Source organism: Rhodnius prolixus, unplaced genomic scaffold, assembly GCF_049639745.1.
Source record: "Rhodnius prolixus isolate KJV_2025 unplaced genomic scaffold, Rpr scaffold_5, whole genome shotgun sequence".
Taxonomy (NCBI): Eukaryota; Metazoa; Arthropoda; class Insecta; order Hemiptera; family Reduviidae; genus Rhodnius; species Rhodnius prolixus.
In genome coordinates, this window is record NW_027411624.1 from 24,945,655 (window position 1) to 24,965,925 (window position 20,271).

Below are 20,271 nucleotides of genomic sequence, written 5' to 3' on the forward strand. Positions count from 1 at the left end.
AAAGAACATTTAATGTTCTTTATGACTGCAACTAATGCAATTTTGAGATTTTTAAAAGGTAAGAAATTTCCAGTTTTCAGGGTATTTTTGGTAAGTACCTACTATGTACTGCCTAAGAAAAAAAAGAGAAAAAAAAGGTTTTTTATTGTACTGTTTGGAACAAAACTCATTATAATAATTTAGAAAAGGAAATATAATTAATAAAGTCCACGTTATTTATATAAATAAATAATGATTCATTCACTATTTTTCTAATTACGAAGGTTAATTTGGCAACACTGAGAGACCATTTTGCCTGAGATACCTCCACTATCCACCTTATGACTGAGCTATAAAACGAGTATAGGAGTGTCTCACTAACTTGGCAGTAGTAATTTAGGTTGTCGCGTAGCGTTTTGTTTACAAGCTTCTTTCAGAGTGTTGCGTTATCTTTTGGTGACTTTTTTATATTTAACTTAATAAATATATTTTGTACAGAATTAAAGTGCCTGAATATTGTTATAACAATTCAAATAAACAATGCCAGTAACAACAGTGTGGTCAGCGTAAACAAGATATTGGTTGATTTCTGTTATCATTACAGAAAAATTTGGGTAACTGTCATTATTATTAATATTTATTTATTAAGTGCATTAAACGGTTAAGCTTGATTATTTAATTGTGCTGAAGTAATTGAATCTTTTCCTATTTTAATCTTGCAAATGCCATGCTGGAGTAAATAGACTAAAGTGTATCATCACAATCACTTATTAATTGGTTAAACTTAAGTAACTAAGTTTATCAAAAACTTATTTGGCTTTTACCACATTTTAAAAGATTGATTTTATTCGGAGCTATAGTTTTTGTTAAAAAAAACATTGAGGGTAAAAATTAATATAATTTTTATGTCTTATTTGTTAATTATTAGATTCAATTATTTAATCAAGAATTGGATTATGACTCATAATAAGGTAATAAGAGCCGGTGATGAAACAGGATTTTAGTCGTGTATTCCTTGAGGTGTTACACATGAGCTTCAAGTAGAGATTTATTATATCTTTCATTTATTTTTAATTCAAGTGTTAAAGTATAACATTCTTTTCCTTTGCAGAGGTTGTTAAAATCAATTTTTTCTTTTATTTTGTGTTGTACTTCTGTTTAGGCATTTTTATTGAACATAGAAAACTATTCTTAGTTATGCATTACTTGAAATTTCGCCAGAAAATAAAAATAAAAACTAATAATTTATTTAGTTATATTTCTGAAGTAAGCCGTTGGGTACCTTCCAAAAAAAGCTCTTATAACACCGGAATTTAATTTCAATTCCTTTGATGCTTTTCATTAATTAACTTTCATTCTTGTCTTAATAGTTCTTTTTTTTCTTTTTATATGAATTTTAAAATGCTGATGTTGAAATAGTTGTTACAGAGATTAAATAAGTTGAATTCTTTTGGAAGAATCATTTTTCGAAGATAGTTATGTTTACAGAGAGCTTATTATTATTTTGTCATTTTTACACTTTGGTTGAATTTATGGTTAACTGTAGTATTGAAAATTATTCATTCATAGGAAATTTTTCGAAATCACTATATAACGTCAAGTGTGTATGAATTTTATTTTTAGTAACATAACGTTTTGTTGTCTGTATTTTGTCTAGATTTATTTATTTATAATTTTCACGAATGTGTTTATAGAGGCTTACCCAGAATTTTTACGGGAAAATTTGAGAATTTCATCAATAATTTTTCATTTTACAACTTTTCTTTCATTTAATATAAAACACTATCACTTTCTTAATGAGTTTGTTTCTGAGAATATGTTTACAAATAATTTAGGCAATAAGATAAGCTATAAAAATTCATGAACATGAAAAATTCACTCATAAATAATTAAGGGTTCATTTTAAATTATGACTGCGAGGTTTTTGGACATCTTCAAGTAGAAGAGGAGCCAAAAAATATGCGCTAATCTGAGGAGTACTCGGTTGATCAGGCAAAATTGGATTATAAGTCAGAAGTTAGTTGCGACCAATTTGTGCTGCTGAGATTAAAAAGATATGTTATACAGGTCCATGATCTTAATTTTCTCAGACTTCCTGGTGAAAATTTTGGATATCAAATAATAATTTAAGGAATTTAAAACTGTGTCGATGGGAGTTCTTATAAGTTATGGTACATGTATTCTGCTTAAACCTGTCATCAACACGATACTCTTTCTATGGTAACTAAAGAACCCTAGTCACTTACGTGACAAAGAGTATATCACGGTAACAAAGCCAAAAAAAATGGAGCAATACAAATAGTAGTAGCAATTGGTAATTAAAAACTTTTTATAGAGACAGAAAAGTTCATTAAATAATGAATTTTTGAGATTGTCTCTCAAGAAAGTTTACTACGACGGTAATTCAAGAATTGTCCGGGCCCCATTCGATGATCGTAGACTCCTCAGATTCCGTAAGCGCTATATACATATATTTTTAATATGACCAAGGAAGTTCTTTTGTTTGTATAAAATGTATGTATAATGTACTACATATGTTTATCTATATATACGGTGCACATTATAAAAGCTTGTGCTTCTAGATAGTATCATCAAAAGTGGTGTTAATTGTTTCTCAGTAATTTACAATCAAAATCTTATCTAAAATAATTCCGATAGCGTTTCTGACGTTTGTTGAGAGGTTCTTAATTTTTAACATGTTCTTTAAATGCTAAAATGAAATTAATTACATTTTGTCACTTTTAAATAATATAACACTTTTTACTTAGCTTTTTCTTTCAGTTTAAGATTTTATTTGATTATAATAAATGGGGTTTAAAGTAAATTTATTTGATTAAGTAAATTATAATCCGTAAAGATAACCACTAGTTTCTGATTATTTTTTTTTTAATGGTCGTCTACAATATTTGTAACCCGTAAAATTTAAAATGTAATTACTTCTCGATTGACAGATTTAATGAATGTTTAACGTTAATCATGCCTTATGCCTCAAGTAAATTATACCTATAATACTCCTTCACTAATTCTGATTTAGCTAATTTAGCTTCCGTTTTTCTTTCACTCCATAAACTTATATTTTCATCCAGTTTTAAAAATTTCCCTACATTTAATACCACCAGTAAGCTCTTATCCGAAATTAGGGTTTTAAGTTGAGTAAGTTTTTAAGTTAATAGAAAATGTGTATGGTATGGGTGAGTGAGTATTTGTAGCTCAAAACGAAAAATCGAACGAATTATATGTATGAATTTCGTGCATCCTAAGGAACATCTTTGGCGCTATCTATTATAGAATAAGAGTGGTTTATATGATAAGAAAAATTAGATTGTTGATAGGGCTGAACCAGGATCAGATTCTAATTGGGAGGATCAGAAGGTAAAGGAGTTAAGAGTTGGGGCTTATTAAAAGAATTGAAGAGTCCAAGATTCCGAAGAGAATGTAGTACGGGTCTTTGAGTAGAATTTTTTCGGACATTACATGAAACTCAACCATAATTCAGCGCTCAAAATCCTTCATCTTGATATCATTTTACTGAATGCTTTTGTCGTTGTTTTGAGTTTTTCTCAAAATGGCTCTTATTGTTTTCATTAAATTTATGGTACATATTGACTTTTATGCTTATGCATCTTTTACATTAAACATTTTCCCATGAAAATTTTGTGATAATTTTATGAGATATGTTAGTTTAGATCTTCTTCGAAATGTATAGTTTTTCAAACTGTATAATGGTAGTTTTTTTTGTTTCTGCAAGTCGAAGTTAGAATAAAAATGTATGTTAAAACGTTGAGAATTACATCCAAGATATTTTGTATGTATGTTCACTTTCAGAATTTGTTTTTATTTTTATTTCATTTTTATACAATAACGGCAAAATGATTTGTTCTGTTATATGCGCTGTAAAACTATAGCTTTACATTGCGCCATTTTCCTTCTTTATATATACATACACTTACACACGTGTGCATGTGGATGGTTATGTACCTCTGTTATAGATCAGTTTCTTGTTTGGTTTTACAGCTTCCCGCCAGACATCAGCGCATTCGCGAGGGTTCTTTACCATACTCTCAGTGTCGAGCTATTCGTTCTCCCCTACAAAATACGGCTATTTTATTTTTTTTTAAAAAAGGGTTGCCGTCTTTTTTAGTAAAGCGGAACTTTCACATCAATCCCCTAGTCAACTTAGATTTTAGGCTGGAGCCGAAGGATAGTGTGAGCAATTAAATAAACTGCAACAAATTTTTTCATGCATTTGCATCCTCTCCAATAATTATATATATATATACATATATATTCATTTATAATTTTTAAAGCGCCGAGTGTAGATTCTTTTTGCACACTTTTGTCCCCAATCATGCACACGCAATAAGGTTTTTGATTAGCTATTACATTTAGTATTTTTTTTTTGTAAATAATGAGATAAAATTGAATTTTATTTTTTTATTTTTTTGTGTTTGGTGCTTTTAGGCTTCTTCAGCAAGTAAAAAAATTTCGCGTTCGTGCAGTTTGACTGCAGTGAAATGCAACCCTTTCTTTTCCACTCTCTTTAAAAATATATAACCTTTTTTTTTAATCACTCGCAGGTTAAAGGTAGAAAAAAAAACATTGGTTATTATAACCTGTTCTTGCAAGTAACCGCATTTAGCTAGCATTGGAATCGTATAAATAAAAAAGCAGGAAAAGTTATGTTTTACTTCAATATATAATCAATAAAAAAAAAGATTCTCTGTGAAGTGTTTATGATTCTGTGTGATAAACAAAGAAATTAAAATAACTAAAGAAGGATAGACAAATTTTCTTAATTTTGATGGTTGGTACTTATCTAAGCACTGATCACGACCTATTTATTTCTTAAGCCTATATTAACCTTAAGCCTTAATATTAACCTATGCTTATTTAATCTTATCTGTACCTGAGAGTATTAACCGATTACATTGTTTGGCAAATTACCTCGATATAAGAGATTCGCATGTATCTTCATCGTTCCATTCACTGACAATTAATTTTATTGCTTTCTTAGACCTACAACCAGACGGTAAATTGGTTTATATGCTAGGCTCCATTAATTGGTTTGACTTTGTATTAAAAATAAATTAACAACATATTTAAATTTAATGATTAAAAAAAGAATGTTTATTTAAAAGATATTAAGCATCCATTTCCAATTAATAATTATCTGATTGCTGTTAGGGAAGTATATATGATGTCAATTTTTGAAACTTTAGTTTTTATACGTTATTCATCTCCTGCAAAATTTTAAAACTAATATCAGGACTTTCATTTAATGCACTTATTGCAGTTTAATTTAAAAATTATCTTAAAAAATCCGAAATTCTTGCTAGTGTTAAAAGCACTCTTAACCCACCATCTTGTGAAATAACCCAGATTTACTGAAGTTTAGTAACCTACCATAATCCTATCTTTCATATCCTTCAAAGGTTTTGTGTTTATTCCAATTAATAGATTATGTAGCTCATCTTTTTGTTTTTGTTTTTGCTCTTCTCCACTGTAAATATATGTCCTAAGGTTTTTGTAATGCGATTTTTCATTTAATTTATTTATTTTAGAAAAGTAGAAAGGATTTTGCTCAGAGAACCGCTTCGTCAGGGGGCCCTATATCCAAATTCAGATAACAATCTTTAGATATTATCCCTTCCTTGGAGATTAGACATATCTCTCTGTCTGGTGACGGTCAGAATAATCCGTAACGAGAGATCAGTGTCGGGAGCAATCACGAAATGGCTCACCACCTTTATTCTCAACCCAAATCACTATTTTAAAGTTAGTTAGACAAACTGTATTTATTTAAATTCAGCACGCTTTTCTACAGATTTTATCTTCTGAGAATAATTTTAGAAGAAAAATCGGCAGATTATTCGTACTTTTGAGACCCAATTGTCACTTTATGAATTTTATTATCTGTAATAAAGAAATCCAATACATTCTAAACGCGTGAAATGCAAAAATTGTATTATTACTTTATGAAATTTCTGTATTCAGTAATACCTCGTTTTATTTTCTATCTAATAAATGTTGAATGATTAGTTTTTGCAAAATTATTAATTTTTTTTTTTGCAAAAATACCGGACAAATGAGAAATAAACATTGCTATCCATTGAACATGTTTTATATTGCTTTTTATGGATGTTAAGTGGTAAAACCTTTTAAAACCTTGGCCTTCAAAACGTGTCATCTCTTTTTGCAGTAAATATAGCGTAGCTTCTTTCGGAATAGAATCAGTAAAAAAAAGGTTATCTATTCGCTGCCAACTTCTTCGTAATCAACTGTTGAACAAAATCTTGCCTATTTTAAATGGTCAAAATTAGAATTTTTGCTAAATGATTAAAATTAGATTGAATAACTATATTGTTTTCCTATATTATGAACTAAATTAGGAAACCATCATCATGAAGGAAAACAGGAATAGAAGGCTTTTACAGGTTATGGGGATAAAAAGTGTGTTCTTTCAGGACAGATCTCTGCCTAAAGCAATAATAAAGACCTCCGATGTTGAAGAGCCATATTTAAAAAAAATTAATGATTATAATTTTGCGATTTCAGTATTAAATTGAAATTTCTTATCATCAAAAAAGAAGCTTGCGTGGTCTTGTTGAATATAAAAATTTGATCAATTAGTAGTCAAATTTATGGATTAAATTTTACTACATACGTTTTTCATTTCCTTAAAATGAATTTCTTTTTCTTTGAGCTTAATTGTTACATTAGAACCCCTATATTCCTTCACTGTGTCTTCTTCTTGCCTTCCCTTGATGACGTAATGCTAAAATAGGATCTAGTTGCGGCGGAGGACGGCGTGGAGGAGATGTTTATCGGTTGTTGCGGCTCTGGCTCTGATGTAATTGAGGAGAGCCTTGCAGCAGCCGCATCATCCGATGATGAACATACAACATCACCAAAACCTCCGTTTAATCCTTCACTAACCATTGACACAAATCTTGCATCTGCATACGAGTCGACAGATGATTGTGAATTCGAAACTGGTGGTATGTCCGAACCGCCGGTCACACCGGTCGGACGGGATGAATTAGCATTAAGACGGCACAGATTTTTTGCTGATCTAATGGCCGCTTCGCAGACAACACATCGTGTCAGATTTGATCCTAGAGGGCCATCTTTTTCTGGTTAGTAAGATAATGTCTTTTACTAGTTTTAGTTCAATATCTTTTAATTATATGTATGAAAATGAAGTGAAAATGTATGAAATTATTTACAAAGAAGATTTGAATATGATTTTGAAAAGAATTCTAGAAGGTAAATTCTCTTTTAAAAGTAACAAGAGTTCCTCAATTTTAAGTAGCTTATTTTAACTTGAATCAATATTATTTTGTTTAATGAAGTTTGACTCAGTTGATTAATTAATTCCATTGCGTTCAAGCATAGTTGCGAGATGATTATAATCTAATGAGATTGGATTCCCAACAGAGTTCTCGTTAGGAAAACTTTAAGTTCCAATACTTTTCTTTAATTATTATTCAAGCTTTCTTTTCTTTTTTAGTTAGAGTTTAGTTACCTTTTGTTAGAATAATAATAACTTGTTAGAATATAATTCTCTCAAATCCATACACAATTAAAACTTTAAGAATTTAAAAAAATTATACAGGGTGATCCATTTAAAACGCAACAATCGCTAATAACTTTTTAGGAAAGCGGAGTTTCGAAAAAAACCCACGAAGTAAACTATATGTTTTTTTTGTCCAGTTTTCAAATTTTCCACCTCCGATGCTGTATCTTCATTTTTTTTTGGAGGAGTTATGGCCAAAAACCTGATCGGGATTACATAAGGACCACTGGTTTTGACAATGATTATGAAAACTACGTAAAAAATTGTGAAAAATGACGTTGACCCCGTTTCGATATCCGTAATATTTGTCGAGATATTTAAGATCAAAGCTACAATTTTATCTATTCGTGAACGGTTTACAATATTAATTTTTCACCAGAAATACACGTTTTGGGAGGTACTCTGACTGCGAAAAATGTTATTTGTGACGCAAAGAACAAAAATAATAATAATATTGAAGATTAAGGGAAGGGATTAGCTATGAGGTTAGCATACTGGACTCCCACGCGGAGGTCCCGGGTTCGAATCCAGCAGCTGACCCTTAGATTTTCTCTTCCTAGGAGCTTCTTACAGCTCACTGTCCGGTGATGGACAGTGTTGTCTGTAACGAGAGAACACTTTCCGGAGGCCGGCAGTGCACTGGAAAAAGCTCCGGGCGCTAATGACCTCAGCTGTTGATGCGCCAAAAAAAAAAAAAAAAAAAAAAATGAAGATTTTAAAACATGTAATGTAATGGTTTTGGGTGAATCAGGGATAAATTTGTTTTATCATCAAATAAAAGCAATTATCATATCATTTTAACGTAACCCGTATGCAAGACTTCTTGACCTATGATTGCGGTAAGAATATCTTGCCAGGGTGTTGGTCTAATGGTCAAGAGCGTGGCTTTTTAAGTGGGAGATTCCCAATTTGAGTCCCGCGCATGAATACACATTATTAAAAAAAAGTATTATGATTTTTTTAAGCAATAAGAATGACTGCATACGCATTGTAACTTTGATCTTAAATATCTCGACTAATATTAGGGATATCAAAACGGGGTTGACATCATTTTTCACATTTTTTTACGTAGTTTTGTCAAAACCAGTGGTCCTTATGAAACCCCGATCAGGTTTTTGGCCATAACTCCTCCAAAAATGAAGATATAGCATCGGGGGTAAAAAAATTTGAAAAATACGAGGGTCGTTTGAAAAGTCCGTGCAAAAATAAAAACTACTTAATTTTTTGGGGTAAACCTTTTTTATTTTTCAACATAGTCTCCTTTTAGGCTTATACACTTCGTCCAACGCTGCTCTAGTTTGTTGATCTCTTCCGAATAATAGGATTTGTCCAAGTCTGAAAATTAGCCATTCGTTTCTGCAATCATCTCCTCGTTTGAATAAAATCTTTTTCCCGCCAGCCATTTCTTCTTATTGGGGAACAAATAGTAGTCCGAGGGAGCCAAGTCTGGAGAATAGGGGGGATGTGAAACGAGTTGGAACCCTATTTCCATTAATTTTGCGACCACAACTGCTGAGGTGTGAGCTGGTGCGTTGTCGTGATGGAAAAGGACTTTTTTGTGGGCCAATCGTGGGCGTTTTTCTTGCAGCTCGGTTTTCAAACGGTCCAATAACGATGAATAATATGCACCTGTAATAGTTTTTCCCTTTTCCAGATAGTCGATGAGGATTATTCCTTGCGAATCCCAAAAGACAGTCGCCATAATCTTTCCGGCCGAAGGAACGGTCTTCGCCTTTTTTGGCGCAGATTCCCCCTTGGTAACCCATTGTTTAGATTGTTCTTTGGTCTCAGGAGTGTAGTGATGTATCCATGTTTCATGCACAGTGACGAAACGACGCTTAAAGTCCTGCGGATTCTTCTGGAACAGCTGCAAACCGTCCTTGCAACACTTCACACGATTTCGTTTTTGCTCAAGCGTGAGCAATCGCGGCACCCATCTTGCGGATAGCTTTGTCATGTCCAAATGTTGATGCAAAATATTATGTACCCATTCATTCGAGACGCCCACAGCACTAGCAATCTCACGCATCTTCACTCTTCTGTCATCCATCACCATATCATGGATTTTATCATGATTTCTGGAGTAGTAACCTCAACAGGGCGTCCAGAACGTTCAGCGTCACTTGTGCCCATATGGCCACTCCGAAAATTTTGAAACCACTTATAAACTGTTCTAATCGAAGGTGCAGAGTCACCATAATGTTTATCAAGCTTCTCTTTAGTCTCCTGAGGCGTTTTGCCTTTCATAAAGTAGTGTTTAATCAACACACGAAATTCTTTTTCGTCCATTTTTTGAAAATCACTCGACTTCCTCGATTCAAACGAATGCCAAAAACAAAGAAATAGACCGATCTGGCTGAAACTTGGTGTGTGTTCTTCCAAGAGATGCTACTAACTAAACATAACCTCGATACGCACCAGTGGTGCTATCTCTCTGATTTTGCACGGACTTTTCAAACGACCCTCGTATACCAATAAAAACTTATAGTTTACTTCGTGGGTTTTTTCGGAATTCCGCTTTCCTAAAAAGTTATTAGCGATTGGTGCATTTAAAATGGATCACCCCTGTATATAGGGGTAATTTAAAAACAATATATATGTGTAATGAAATAGTTAATTTATTTAGTAGTCAAGTTTATATTAGTATTCAAAATATAGCCTATTACTTTCTAGATTGTATCTATTGTACAGCTAGCAAAGCCTTTAAATTTTTAAAACACCGACTTATCGTAAAAAAAAATTATTAATCGGAAAAATAAAATTATGATGTCATTGCAGATGAAGGTGAACATAGCGCACAGTTCGTCCGTTTATTGAATTTCCTGGTTGGCCAGATTCACGAACAGATTTTTTTCCATTATTAGTAAGGTTATTAAAGGCCAGGTATTTTGTGAGTCAAAGTTGCAAAATGCAAATGGAGTAGAGGTTTTTAAACTGGTATTGGGGAAAAATCATTTTTCATTTTTTTTTTTTTTCCCCAACCACCACATTTTTTCCAACGAACTGAGAGTTAATTGATCGCAACTTGAAATCACTGACCACTGCAAATTGGATTTTTGTTGTTACGAGTAGTAGATCCATTTTTCGTCATTAGTATTACAAAAAGTTTGAAAACCACTGATTGATTGGAACTGATCTTGTTTTGTTTTGTGAAGTTTTTTAATCTTCATCTAGTTATTGTTTGTAATTCACTCGTTGGACATGGAAATTGTAAAAACCATTGGTAGATGTAGTAAAATTGAGTTTCAATTTTGATGAGCACTTATCAGAGGAAATGTTTTGACAGAATACCATTAGTTTTCCGATCTTTATTGTCTTTGTCTGAATTTTAATTCACCACTTTTCCGATTTATCTGAATTTCCTGTTTTCTCTTAATGGTTTTCCCTGGAAAATTATTGGTGGTTTCTCTGAATTGTCAAGCTACACATTCTTAGATTCTGAATATTTAAAAGAAGTCAGTCATTTTTTTGGAAATATTATTTTTATGGAATAGATTTCTGAGATTTTCCCGAAAGGTTTTCGACAAGGGTTACGTATTGCACTCACTAATACAAAACCTCTTTATATGGCGTTTTTAAGTGGTTTTAGGATTCTAGAAGTAAATTTGATTTCAAATTGTATGGGGGCGAGACTGACTGCTGAAATTTATTTTCAATTACAGTGATATACCATATACAGGGTGACCAGAGTTATATGCTCCACCTACTTTTTTTTTTTAACGGCGGGAAATTTCGAAAAAATGGAAAACACGTATTTAATCATTTTTAGTCTAGTTTATTTTCAGTGATTGACCCATTTTTTTTAAACCCCTGTATCTCGAGATACAGCATCCAACTTATTTTTTAAATGGAACATTATATTTTTTTAGCATACTTCTATAGTACTTGAGCTCCTAAAAAAAAACAAATAATTTTTTTTTTAAATCGGTTAGGTTTTTCAAAAGTTATGGTAATTTAAAATATGAAAAACAAATTTCAGTTTAATGTTGAAATTACCTTATTTTTTTTTTTTTTTTTTAAAAAAAAAAGCTGTTCAAACTGAGCACGATCAACGGATAGGCAAGCCAAAGCTCCTGGACTCCCACGCTCTGTTTGTAGCAGCACTTATGGTAGCAAAGTCGAAGATCTAGGCAGGCTAGAGTTATTCGACGTTCAGGTTGTTTTTTTTCTACAAACGTTTGGTGCTGGAGTTTTAGGAAATCAACTAATCGGCCCATACTTCTACAGAGAGAACTTAACTGGTGAAACTTTTTTTTTCAAGAGAGATATTTTGCCAGTTCTACTTGAAGATGTTCCTCTACAACGTCGGCTAGATATGTATTTTCAACAAGATGGCAGCCCGGCACATAATGCAAGAGTTATTCGACGTTACCTGGACAGAAATTTCCATGAAAAGTGGTTAGGAACTCATTGTCCCATCCAATGGCCACCTCGATCTCCGGACTTAACCCCAATATTGTGGGAATATCAAAAAATAAAGTGTACAGTAAGTAACCTTATCCCAGTCGAAGATCTGGAACGTCGAATAACTCTAGTCTGCCTAGTTGGATACTGTATTTCGGGATATTGGGGTTTAAAAAAAATGGTACAATCACTGATAATAAACCAGACTAAAAATGATTAAATACGTGTTTTCTATTTTTTTCGAAATTTCCCGCCGATTAAAAAGAACGTGGGTGGATATAACTCTGGTCACCCTATATATTTTTCAATTTTTTTTAATTCATTGTTATAGCTGGTATATCAAAAATAAATAAATTAATGAAAAACTAAAAATTTGAAGCACATTAATCAATTGTAATATAGTCGTAGTCCTAAATAATCTTTGTTACAAGCTGGATTTCCTATTTTATTTTGGTGTATTTTTTTTCTATAAATATGTTTACTAGAATTGTTAAGTAGAACAAACAAGAGTAAAATCCGCATATTAGCTCTTACTGGTCCTCTTAGGTCATTGTCAGCCCGAACAATGAGTCACTCCTTTCACTGTATAACACCTAGTGGAACCTCTCTGTACCCCCATTATAACCTAGCTCTCTAATTACCATATATGGTTACATATTTGCTTTCATTATAGTGGCAACCGGCTCTTTGTAGCTGGCAGTCTTCATTACCTACTTTTTTTTCCTGTTCTTAATGAATCAACATTTAAAAACGTTGTACAATTCATTTTGTTAAAAGCAATCTGACTGTACAAACTTAAATTTGAATCGACTAGCATTCTCTATATAGGGTGGATAGAGAACATTAAACGAGACTAACACATAATTACCGTATACACTAATTGGTGAAAATACAGAAAAAAATATGCGGTACTTGGTGGTGAAGTCCTTATTAATTAATATTGGTCCTTACGTAATAATTAGTATGGTGATTTTAATTACATAACGATTATAAATAATATAATCGTTACATGAGCAACAATGGATTTTGAATGTAAGGTATGATGCAGTAAAATTTAAAAATAACCTTTTTTTATTTGAACAGAGCTTCATAATTTTTGCAAGTCTTGCGAATTTATTTAGTCTGAACTTTTTATTGATCTGTCTTAGTAGAACTGACGTTATTTTATTTATTTAATGGCCAATCGTTCGATTTTATTTATTTGTTTATTTTTTTGTATTTATTTAGTATATATTATTTTTATTTTTTCTAAATATATTTAATTTGCGGCAAAGCCAATGCTGTTAAAATTCTTTTTTGTCTATAATTAGTTGATAATATTGTGATAATATGATACGGCCTTTATTAATCATCTCGCATTTTCAGTTTGGGTTGTCATACTTTCAAAAATTATAATTTAATTAGTATTCTATAAATTGTATGGCGTTTACGTATTTTGGGAATAATAATTTTTGGCTGAGAAAGGATGGACACAGTGTTTATTGCCGATGAGTTCTCCTATCCATTTGCTGGCCCCTTGGATTTTCTCTAATTTTGTCAGGTGCCATTTGTAACGGCCATAACTTCTCTAGCAAACCTCTCGAAGTATGTTACCCTCCAAGAAAAGATTAGAGCATAACATATTTTTGCAGAACGTAGCGCTGTTATACGATTTTAGTTTCTGCTTTGCATCTGGTTTTCATTAACTGTGGAGGAATAAGATCCAAATCTAACTTCTACTCATAAAAATAAACCAACAGCCATGTGCGCGCAATCATAGCATTCTACTGCGAAAGTGGTGTGGGGGGGGGGGAAATGGCATTTAGAATAATTGTGTAAGAGTAACTATTGTGAATGATTCACCCTCCATACAATTTTATGAGGTTAAACCAGCATTATTTATGATGTCTTTCAGTATGAAGTCATGCCTCAGAAGGATGAGTATTTTAATCATTCAAACTATATTAATTCTAATTACTAAAGAAAATATGCTATAAAATCGTAAAAAAATATCTTTGTATTGCACTTTTAAATACCATAGCGGTAACATGTTAAAAAAAATAGTGTTCAATTATAAATTTCGTATTGCTTCAACTGTGAAAATAATGCAAACTGAAGTGGAATGGAAAAAATTAAAACACTATAACAAAGTATATGTAATATTTTATCATTTTAGAGTTGTAGGGAAGGCTAAAAAATTAGAATAAATCAGTAGAATATATGTAGAACAAAATAGGAAATTATTAAAAATCTCAAAATGAAATTATATAGGTTTTTATAATTTTACCGTTTAAGAAACAATTAAACTAGGGAATATTATATTGTATATTTATATTTTTAACAGTTTTTGTTTTGAGAGATGTAACTTAAAATTGTCTTAATTATGATTTAACTGAAGTTTATTCTGAATGATGAAATTATTTGTTGTTTTCACAAACTTTACACATTTACTGATTCATAGTTTGCAATAGGATGAAAAAAATAACTGCCAGTTTTAGTCATGATATATTATTAAGCCGAGCTTTCTGACCTAGGGACTAGGTCAGTGATGTGCGAACCTTTTGAGCTCGGCGTGTCAAAAATTTTGGAAAACCCTATCTAACCTCTGGTGCCATGTCACATATAGAAATATTCATATTTTTTTTTTATATTTGCAATCACAGTAAAAAAAAAAAAAAGAAATATTTATTTAACAAGTGTGGAAAGTAGTACTTTTCCTCACGCGAGGCAGGGTTTGCACGCACGAGTGAGCGAAGCGAGGCAAGTGCAAGTGCAAATTGCCGAGTGTGAGGAAAATACTTTACACTAGAGTTAAATATTATATTTTTTCTGCAACCATTTATTAACTAATAAAATTAAAAATTTCATTTTTACAGTCTACAAAAAGTAATTTATTTATTATAAACATTTATTGTTATATTACAATTATTTACATTACTTACGTATTTACATTACTTATTACATTTTCTGCTGTTTCTTTTATTGATGGAGGAGTGTTTTCTAAACAGGCATCACTAGAATCCATTTTAAATTTCTATAAGGTAACACTATAACCTTTTTAACTGTTATAATTAAAAATATCTAATTATTTATTAAAGTATTATTTTTATTTCTATATTCCTTTCAATTTTTATTTTATTTTTTAATATTCGTTTTTTAATTATTTAGTTACGTTAAATAAGCTTATTAAAGTTTTACAGAAAATATTTATGTTAATAACAAAACTTCTTATATCAAGGAAGCACAATAAATTTTTTCCACACACTAGTGCGGAAAGTGACACTAATGGGAATTTCCCCCCACTAGTGTGGGAAGTTGGGCATTACACAGCTGATTTTAATTGAGTAATGAGAACTTCCCTACATGGTTGCAGAAAAAAGATTTTTTAAATGACCCATACTTTATGGTAATTGATCTGAGGAAAGTTTACAAGATACTTATTCTCAATTATTACCGTAATTTCTTTAAAGTACACCACTAATGGCTATATTATTTAAAAGTGTATAATAATTGTTTGCCTCTGTCAATGTGTGTCACCCAAAATGAGTTCGCGTGTCATAGGTTCGCTTACACCGGACTAGGTCATCTTCAGAGCTGTGGAACATATTTACAGTGTGGCTAACAATTACATTAAAATGAATTCATTCAAATTCACAAATTCATTTTAATATAATTGTTAATCACATTGTAAATATTATATGTTCCACAGCCCTGAAGATGACCTTATTCCCTAGGTCGAAAGCTCGACATAATAAAAATATATCATGACTGAAACAGGCAGTTATTTTTTCAACTTATTTTTTTTTACATATATAATTTCGCCTAAAACTAATGGTATTATCTGTCATTTGACTTCCTACTGTCTAGTATAATTTTGGAAAAGTATCAATCCTCGTCCTGTAGTGCAATCCGAATTCTAGTGTCCGTCAAAGCAGAATTTATTGCCAAATTTTTGCACGGATTTCTGCCGGCTACACAGACTTGGCCATCTTAAGTGTTAAGTCACAGTAAGAGTGTTTCTGTAGTAAATTCTCTGGTTTGACTGAAAACAGAGAATTATTTTTAACAGATGTTGAAATTTCTTTCCTAGATCACACATTAGAGTTAGTTGTATTTTCGGTATAATAGTTTTGTATGAATTATTTATTGTAAAGAAAAAATATTGAATTGAAACATATTACCACATTAGAAAAAAAAGTATTTAGCTGATGAACTACAGTTTCTTAGGCTCCTGACAAGGGTTATTCAACTTAAAACCGGGCATTAACCAGAACTAATTATTCGACAATTATAATTAAAAATATTGTACTGAATTCCAATTAGTTTGTTCTAATAAACGACGTTTCTTTATCTGTCTTAATAGAACTATTCAATTTTTTGATTAAATTGAGTACAGAAAATTTATTAGGATAGGATTTTTAAGTTTGTTAACATAAATGTTAATGGTCTGTATAAAAATAATAAGTAGAACGTATTTCTGTAGAGAAATTAGTATAGTTCATCATTAGACTTAGGGTTTTCAAACGCAATTTATGGGGAAGACAGGTTATATTAATTTTATTACATCTAGTTTTATCTATTTCAGTAATTAATAACTTAGTATTTAAGTGTCACATTAAACATAATTAACAGATTTTGCTGATCTCACAAATGATTTATTCGAACCTACACAATTATAATTTTACACATTCCCCTAAAAATAACTACTGGCAACTGTTCAATAAAAATGTGCTATGATGCGAAACTATGGCTTTCAATGTTTGCTTGACCTTATTAAAAACTGTCCGGTATTTACCGCTCCTAATATTAAAATAATCATGAAATAAATTGAAAATAATAATAAAGGGCAAACATTTAACAGAGAAGAACTGGCAAGTCTTTCCAGGTTGCCAAGCATAATAGTTCAGAGGTTAACAACTTTGCCATTGCCACACAAATAGATTAAACAGAGGACATCGCACGATTCAAAAAATTGTACAATCCAGATAGAATAATTGCGATCAAAAAGTTCTATCTTAAGTTTTTATATTCCAAAAATATAAAATTATTAAAGAGAAATGTACTTATAATATGAAATGAATAGTTTGTATAATTTCAAAGAAATTCTTTTAAATAATAATTCGTATTTGTAGTAAGTAATTTCAACGACATAAATATTAATTATCTCGAATCTTCTTCTTCCTTTGGCACTACGGCCCTTGTAGGACCTTGGCCTCCTTAAGCAGATTAGACCAGCCCTCTCTATCTACTGCCTTTCTTCTCCATTGGTGAATCTGCATTTTTTGGGCGGTCATCCTCCACATCTTATAGCCAACGGAGTCGCGGTCTCTTCCTCCCAGGATGTCCTTCCAAAGCTTTGCGTGGGCCTCTCCCACGATCCATTCTTTCTAGGCGCCCCAACCATCTCAGTCTTCCAACTTTAATAGCGGTCACCAGGTCTGCCATCCTTATAAAGCTCCTTCAGCTCGATGTTCCTTCTACATCTGAAAACTCCATTGTCGAGCTCCAAACTCGGTCCGTAGATAGTTCCAAGGACCTTCCTTTCTCAGCAATTTAGTCTATTTTCATCAGCCACCGTCAGCGCCCACGTCTCCGAGCCATACATAACAACCGGTCTAATAATCGTTTTATAGATGACCGCTTTGGCCTGCCTGGACAAGTTTTTGTTCCGGAGCGTTTGTCTTAGCATGCCCAGGCATCTATTCCCAGCTGCTATTCTGCTCTTAACATCGTGGCTGATCTCGTTCTTGGATTTAAGGGTAGCTCCCAAATATTGAAATTCCCTCACTCCTTCGAAACTGTGTTAACCAACTTGTAGCTCCCTAAATTGTCTGGCTCTTCTCGTAGTCACCATACGAGGGTCGTTTTCCGTGCAAAGTCAGAGAGATAGCACTACTGACGTGTATCGAGGTTATGTTTAGTTAGTAGCATCTCTTGGAAGAACACACACCAAGTTTCAGCCAGATCGGTCTATTTCTTTGTGTTTGGCATTCGTTTGAATCGAGGAAGTCGAGTGATTTTCTCACGCTTGACCAAAAACGAAATCGTGTGAAGTGTTGCAAGGACGGTTTGCAGCTGTTCCAGAAGAATCCGCATGACTTTAAGCGTTGTTTCGTCACTGTGGATGAAACATGGATACATCACTACACTCCTGAGACCAAAGAACAATCTAAACAATGGGTTACCAAGGGGGAATCTGCGCCAAAAAAGGTGAAGACCGTTCCTTCGGCCGGAAAGATTATGGCGACTGTCTTTTGGGATTCGCAAGGAATAATCCTCATCGACTATCTGGAAAAGGGTAAAACTATTACAGGTGCATATTATTCATCGTTATTGGACCGTTTGAAAACCGAGCTGCAAGAAAAACGCCCACGATTGGCCCACAAAAAAGTCCTTTTCCATCACGAAAACGCACCAGCTCACACCTCAGCAGTTGTGGTCGCAAAATTAATGGAAATAGGGTTCCAACTCGTTTCACATCCCCCCTATTCTCCAGACTTGGCTCCCTCGGACTACTATTTGTTCCCCAATATGAAGAAATGGCTGGCGGGAAAAAGATTTTATTCAAACGAGGAGGTGATTGCAGAAACGAATGGCTATTTTTCAGACTTGGACAAATCCTATTATTCGGAAGGGATCAACAAACTAGAGCAGCGTTGGACGAAGTGTATAAGCCTAAAAGGAGACTATGTTGAAAAATAAAAAAGGTTTACCCCAAAAAATTAAGTAGTTTTCATTTTTGCACGGACTTTTCAAACGACCCTCGTATACTTGGTTTTTTGAGCATTGACACACAGTCCATTCTCTGCGGCGTTTTCCTCTAGTTCCATAAAGGATGATTTTAGTGACGCTGCGGACCGAGCTATAAGTGCTATGTCATCCGCATAGGCGAGACACTGCACTAGGCGATTGTATATATTGCCACCGGATATTGATAACGTATTTCTTATCGCCACTTCCAATACCAAATTAAAGAGAAGATTATCTCGAATACATTTTAACAAAAAATCTTTTTACATACGGAATTTCTGAGTGTAGTAAAGACCTTTATCCTAGATCCAGTTATGCCATGGACGTGATCAAATTGATCTATCTGTCGTTTAAATAGTCTAAGAGACTATAAAAGAAGCATGGATCGTCATCCATGATCCTTAATCCTCGCAGAATCTAAGAACGATACCGATACTTAGGTTCATACTGATACTTCCGAACCTCCCTCACTTCAATCTGGTTAAAGGAATGGTGAATACAAAATATTGTATTCCATCCATCTTGGAGGTTTTTTTTTGTTATTGTAGAGTTTGAATTCTATTGGGATAATAACGCTTAGAAGTTTCTTTACAGTTCTAGATCTTAAATCCAAATATCAGCGAGTAGTGGAATATTAGCAGTTGAAAATCTGTAAAAGGAGCCTGAAACATAAAGGTGTATTTAAGTGTTGTATGAGGATTCGAGGCCTCTTGACAAGGTTAAATCCGAGTTAGTAACGAATTGGTAGGATGCAAAGAGATGGAACGAATAATAGTAATGAACGGAAAGGAATTTATTATGAATGAGTACTCTGTATTAGATTCTTTTGTATTCACCATTCCTATAACCTGATTGAAGTGAGGGAGATTCGGAAATATCAGTATGAACCTAAGTATCGGTATCGTTCTTAGATTCTGCGAGGATTAACCAGAAATCCAACGCTACCAAGACAGAAAGTGGTCTGGTTTTCCTAATTGCTTTACTATAAAGTAATCACCTATTTTTTTAAGGCGTTACTTAACATCTAACTACCAATTAGGTGTCGTGGACGTGGGCGGAAGCTCATACTTTACTATAAACAATTTTTTCTAACAAATAAAAAGTAGTCATACGCGGGATTCGAACCTAATACATGTTAGCTTTGCAAGTCTCGCTTCTAACCGCTTGGCTACCGTGGCACCTAATATGATTAATTAAAACTGTCCGGTAGGACAGTTGTATGTATAAAGGTTGTTATTTATGTACTAAATATTGAAATTACAATGTAACAAATAACAAGAAATATTAACCAAATTTGAATGAACGTGAGAATTAATTAAATAATATTTCTCATAATATTATTTATGTCATTCTTAAATCCTACAAAGATATTGATTCTTAATTAATTTAATTGCATTTTCTTTTCACCATAAACGATTTGATTGCTTCGCCTTGTTCTAATTAGTTTCTTTCAACTCCCCTTCTCTTTATCAGTGCAGCTAATCTGTGAATGCATTAAAGGTACTTTCAGCGTTGTAAATTAATTAGAGATCGACATTTGAATAGCAAAATAAGTGTACTGGTAACTTTTATGTCAGTTTCAG

At 32.6% G+C, this 20,271-nt stretch overlaps 1 protein-coding gene across 2 annotated transcripts in view; it reads left to right on the forward strand.

Annotated features, from left to right (window-relative positions):
* The first annotated feature begins 307 nt into the window (after positions 1 to 307).
* capt (adenylyl cyclase-associated protein 1) overlaps positions 308 to 20,271 on the forward strand; it is a 28,131-nt gene continuing 8,167 nt past the window's right edge. Inside the window, exons 1-2 of one of the 2 annotated variants that reach the window (XM_074137545.1) lie at positions 4,766 to 4,783; positions 6,764 to 7,115. In XM_074137545.1, coding sequence (XP_073993646.1) covers positions 4,781 to 4,783; positions 6,764 to 7,115 — 355 coding nt within the window. In that variant the 5' untranslated portion in view covers positions 4,766 to 4,780. Of the gene's footprint in view, positions 594 to 4,765; positions 4,784 to 6,763; positions 7,116 to 20,271 lie in introns of those variants that run through there. The other variant, XM_074137546.1, reaches the window with a different exon arrangement.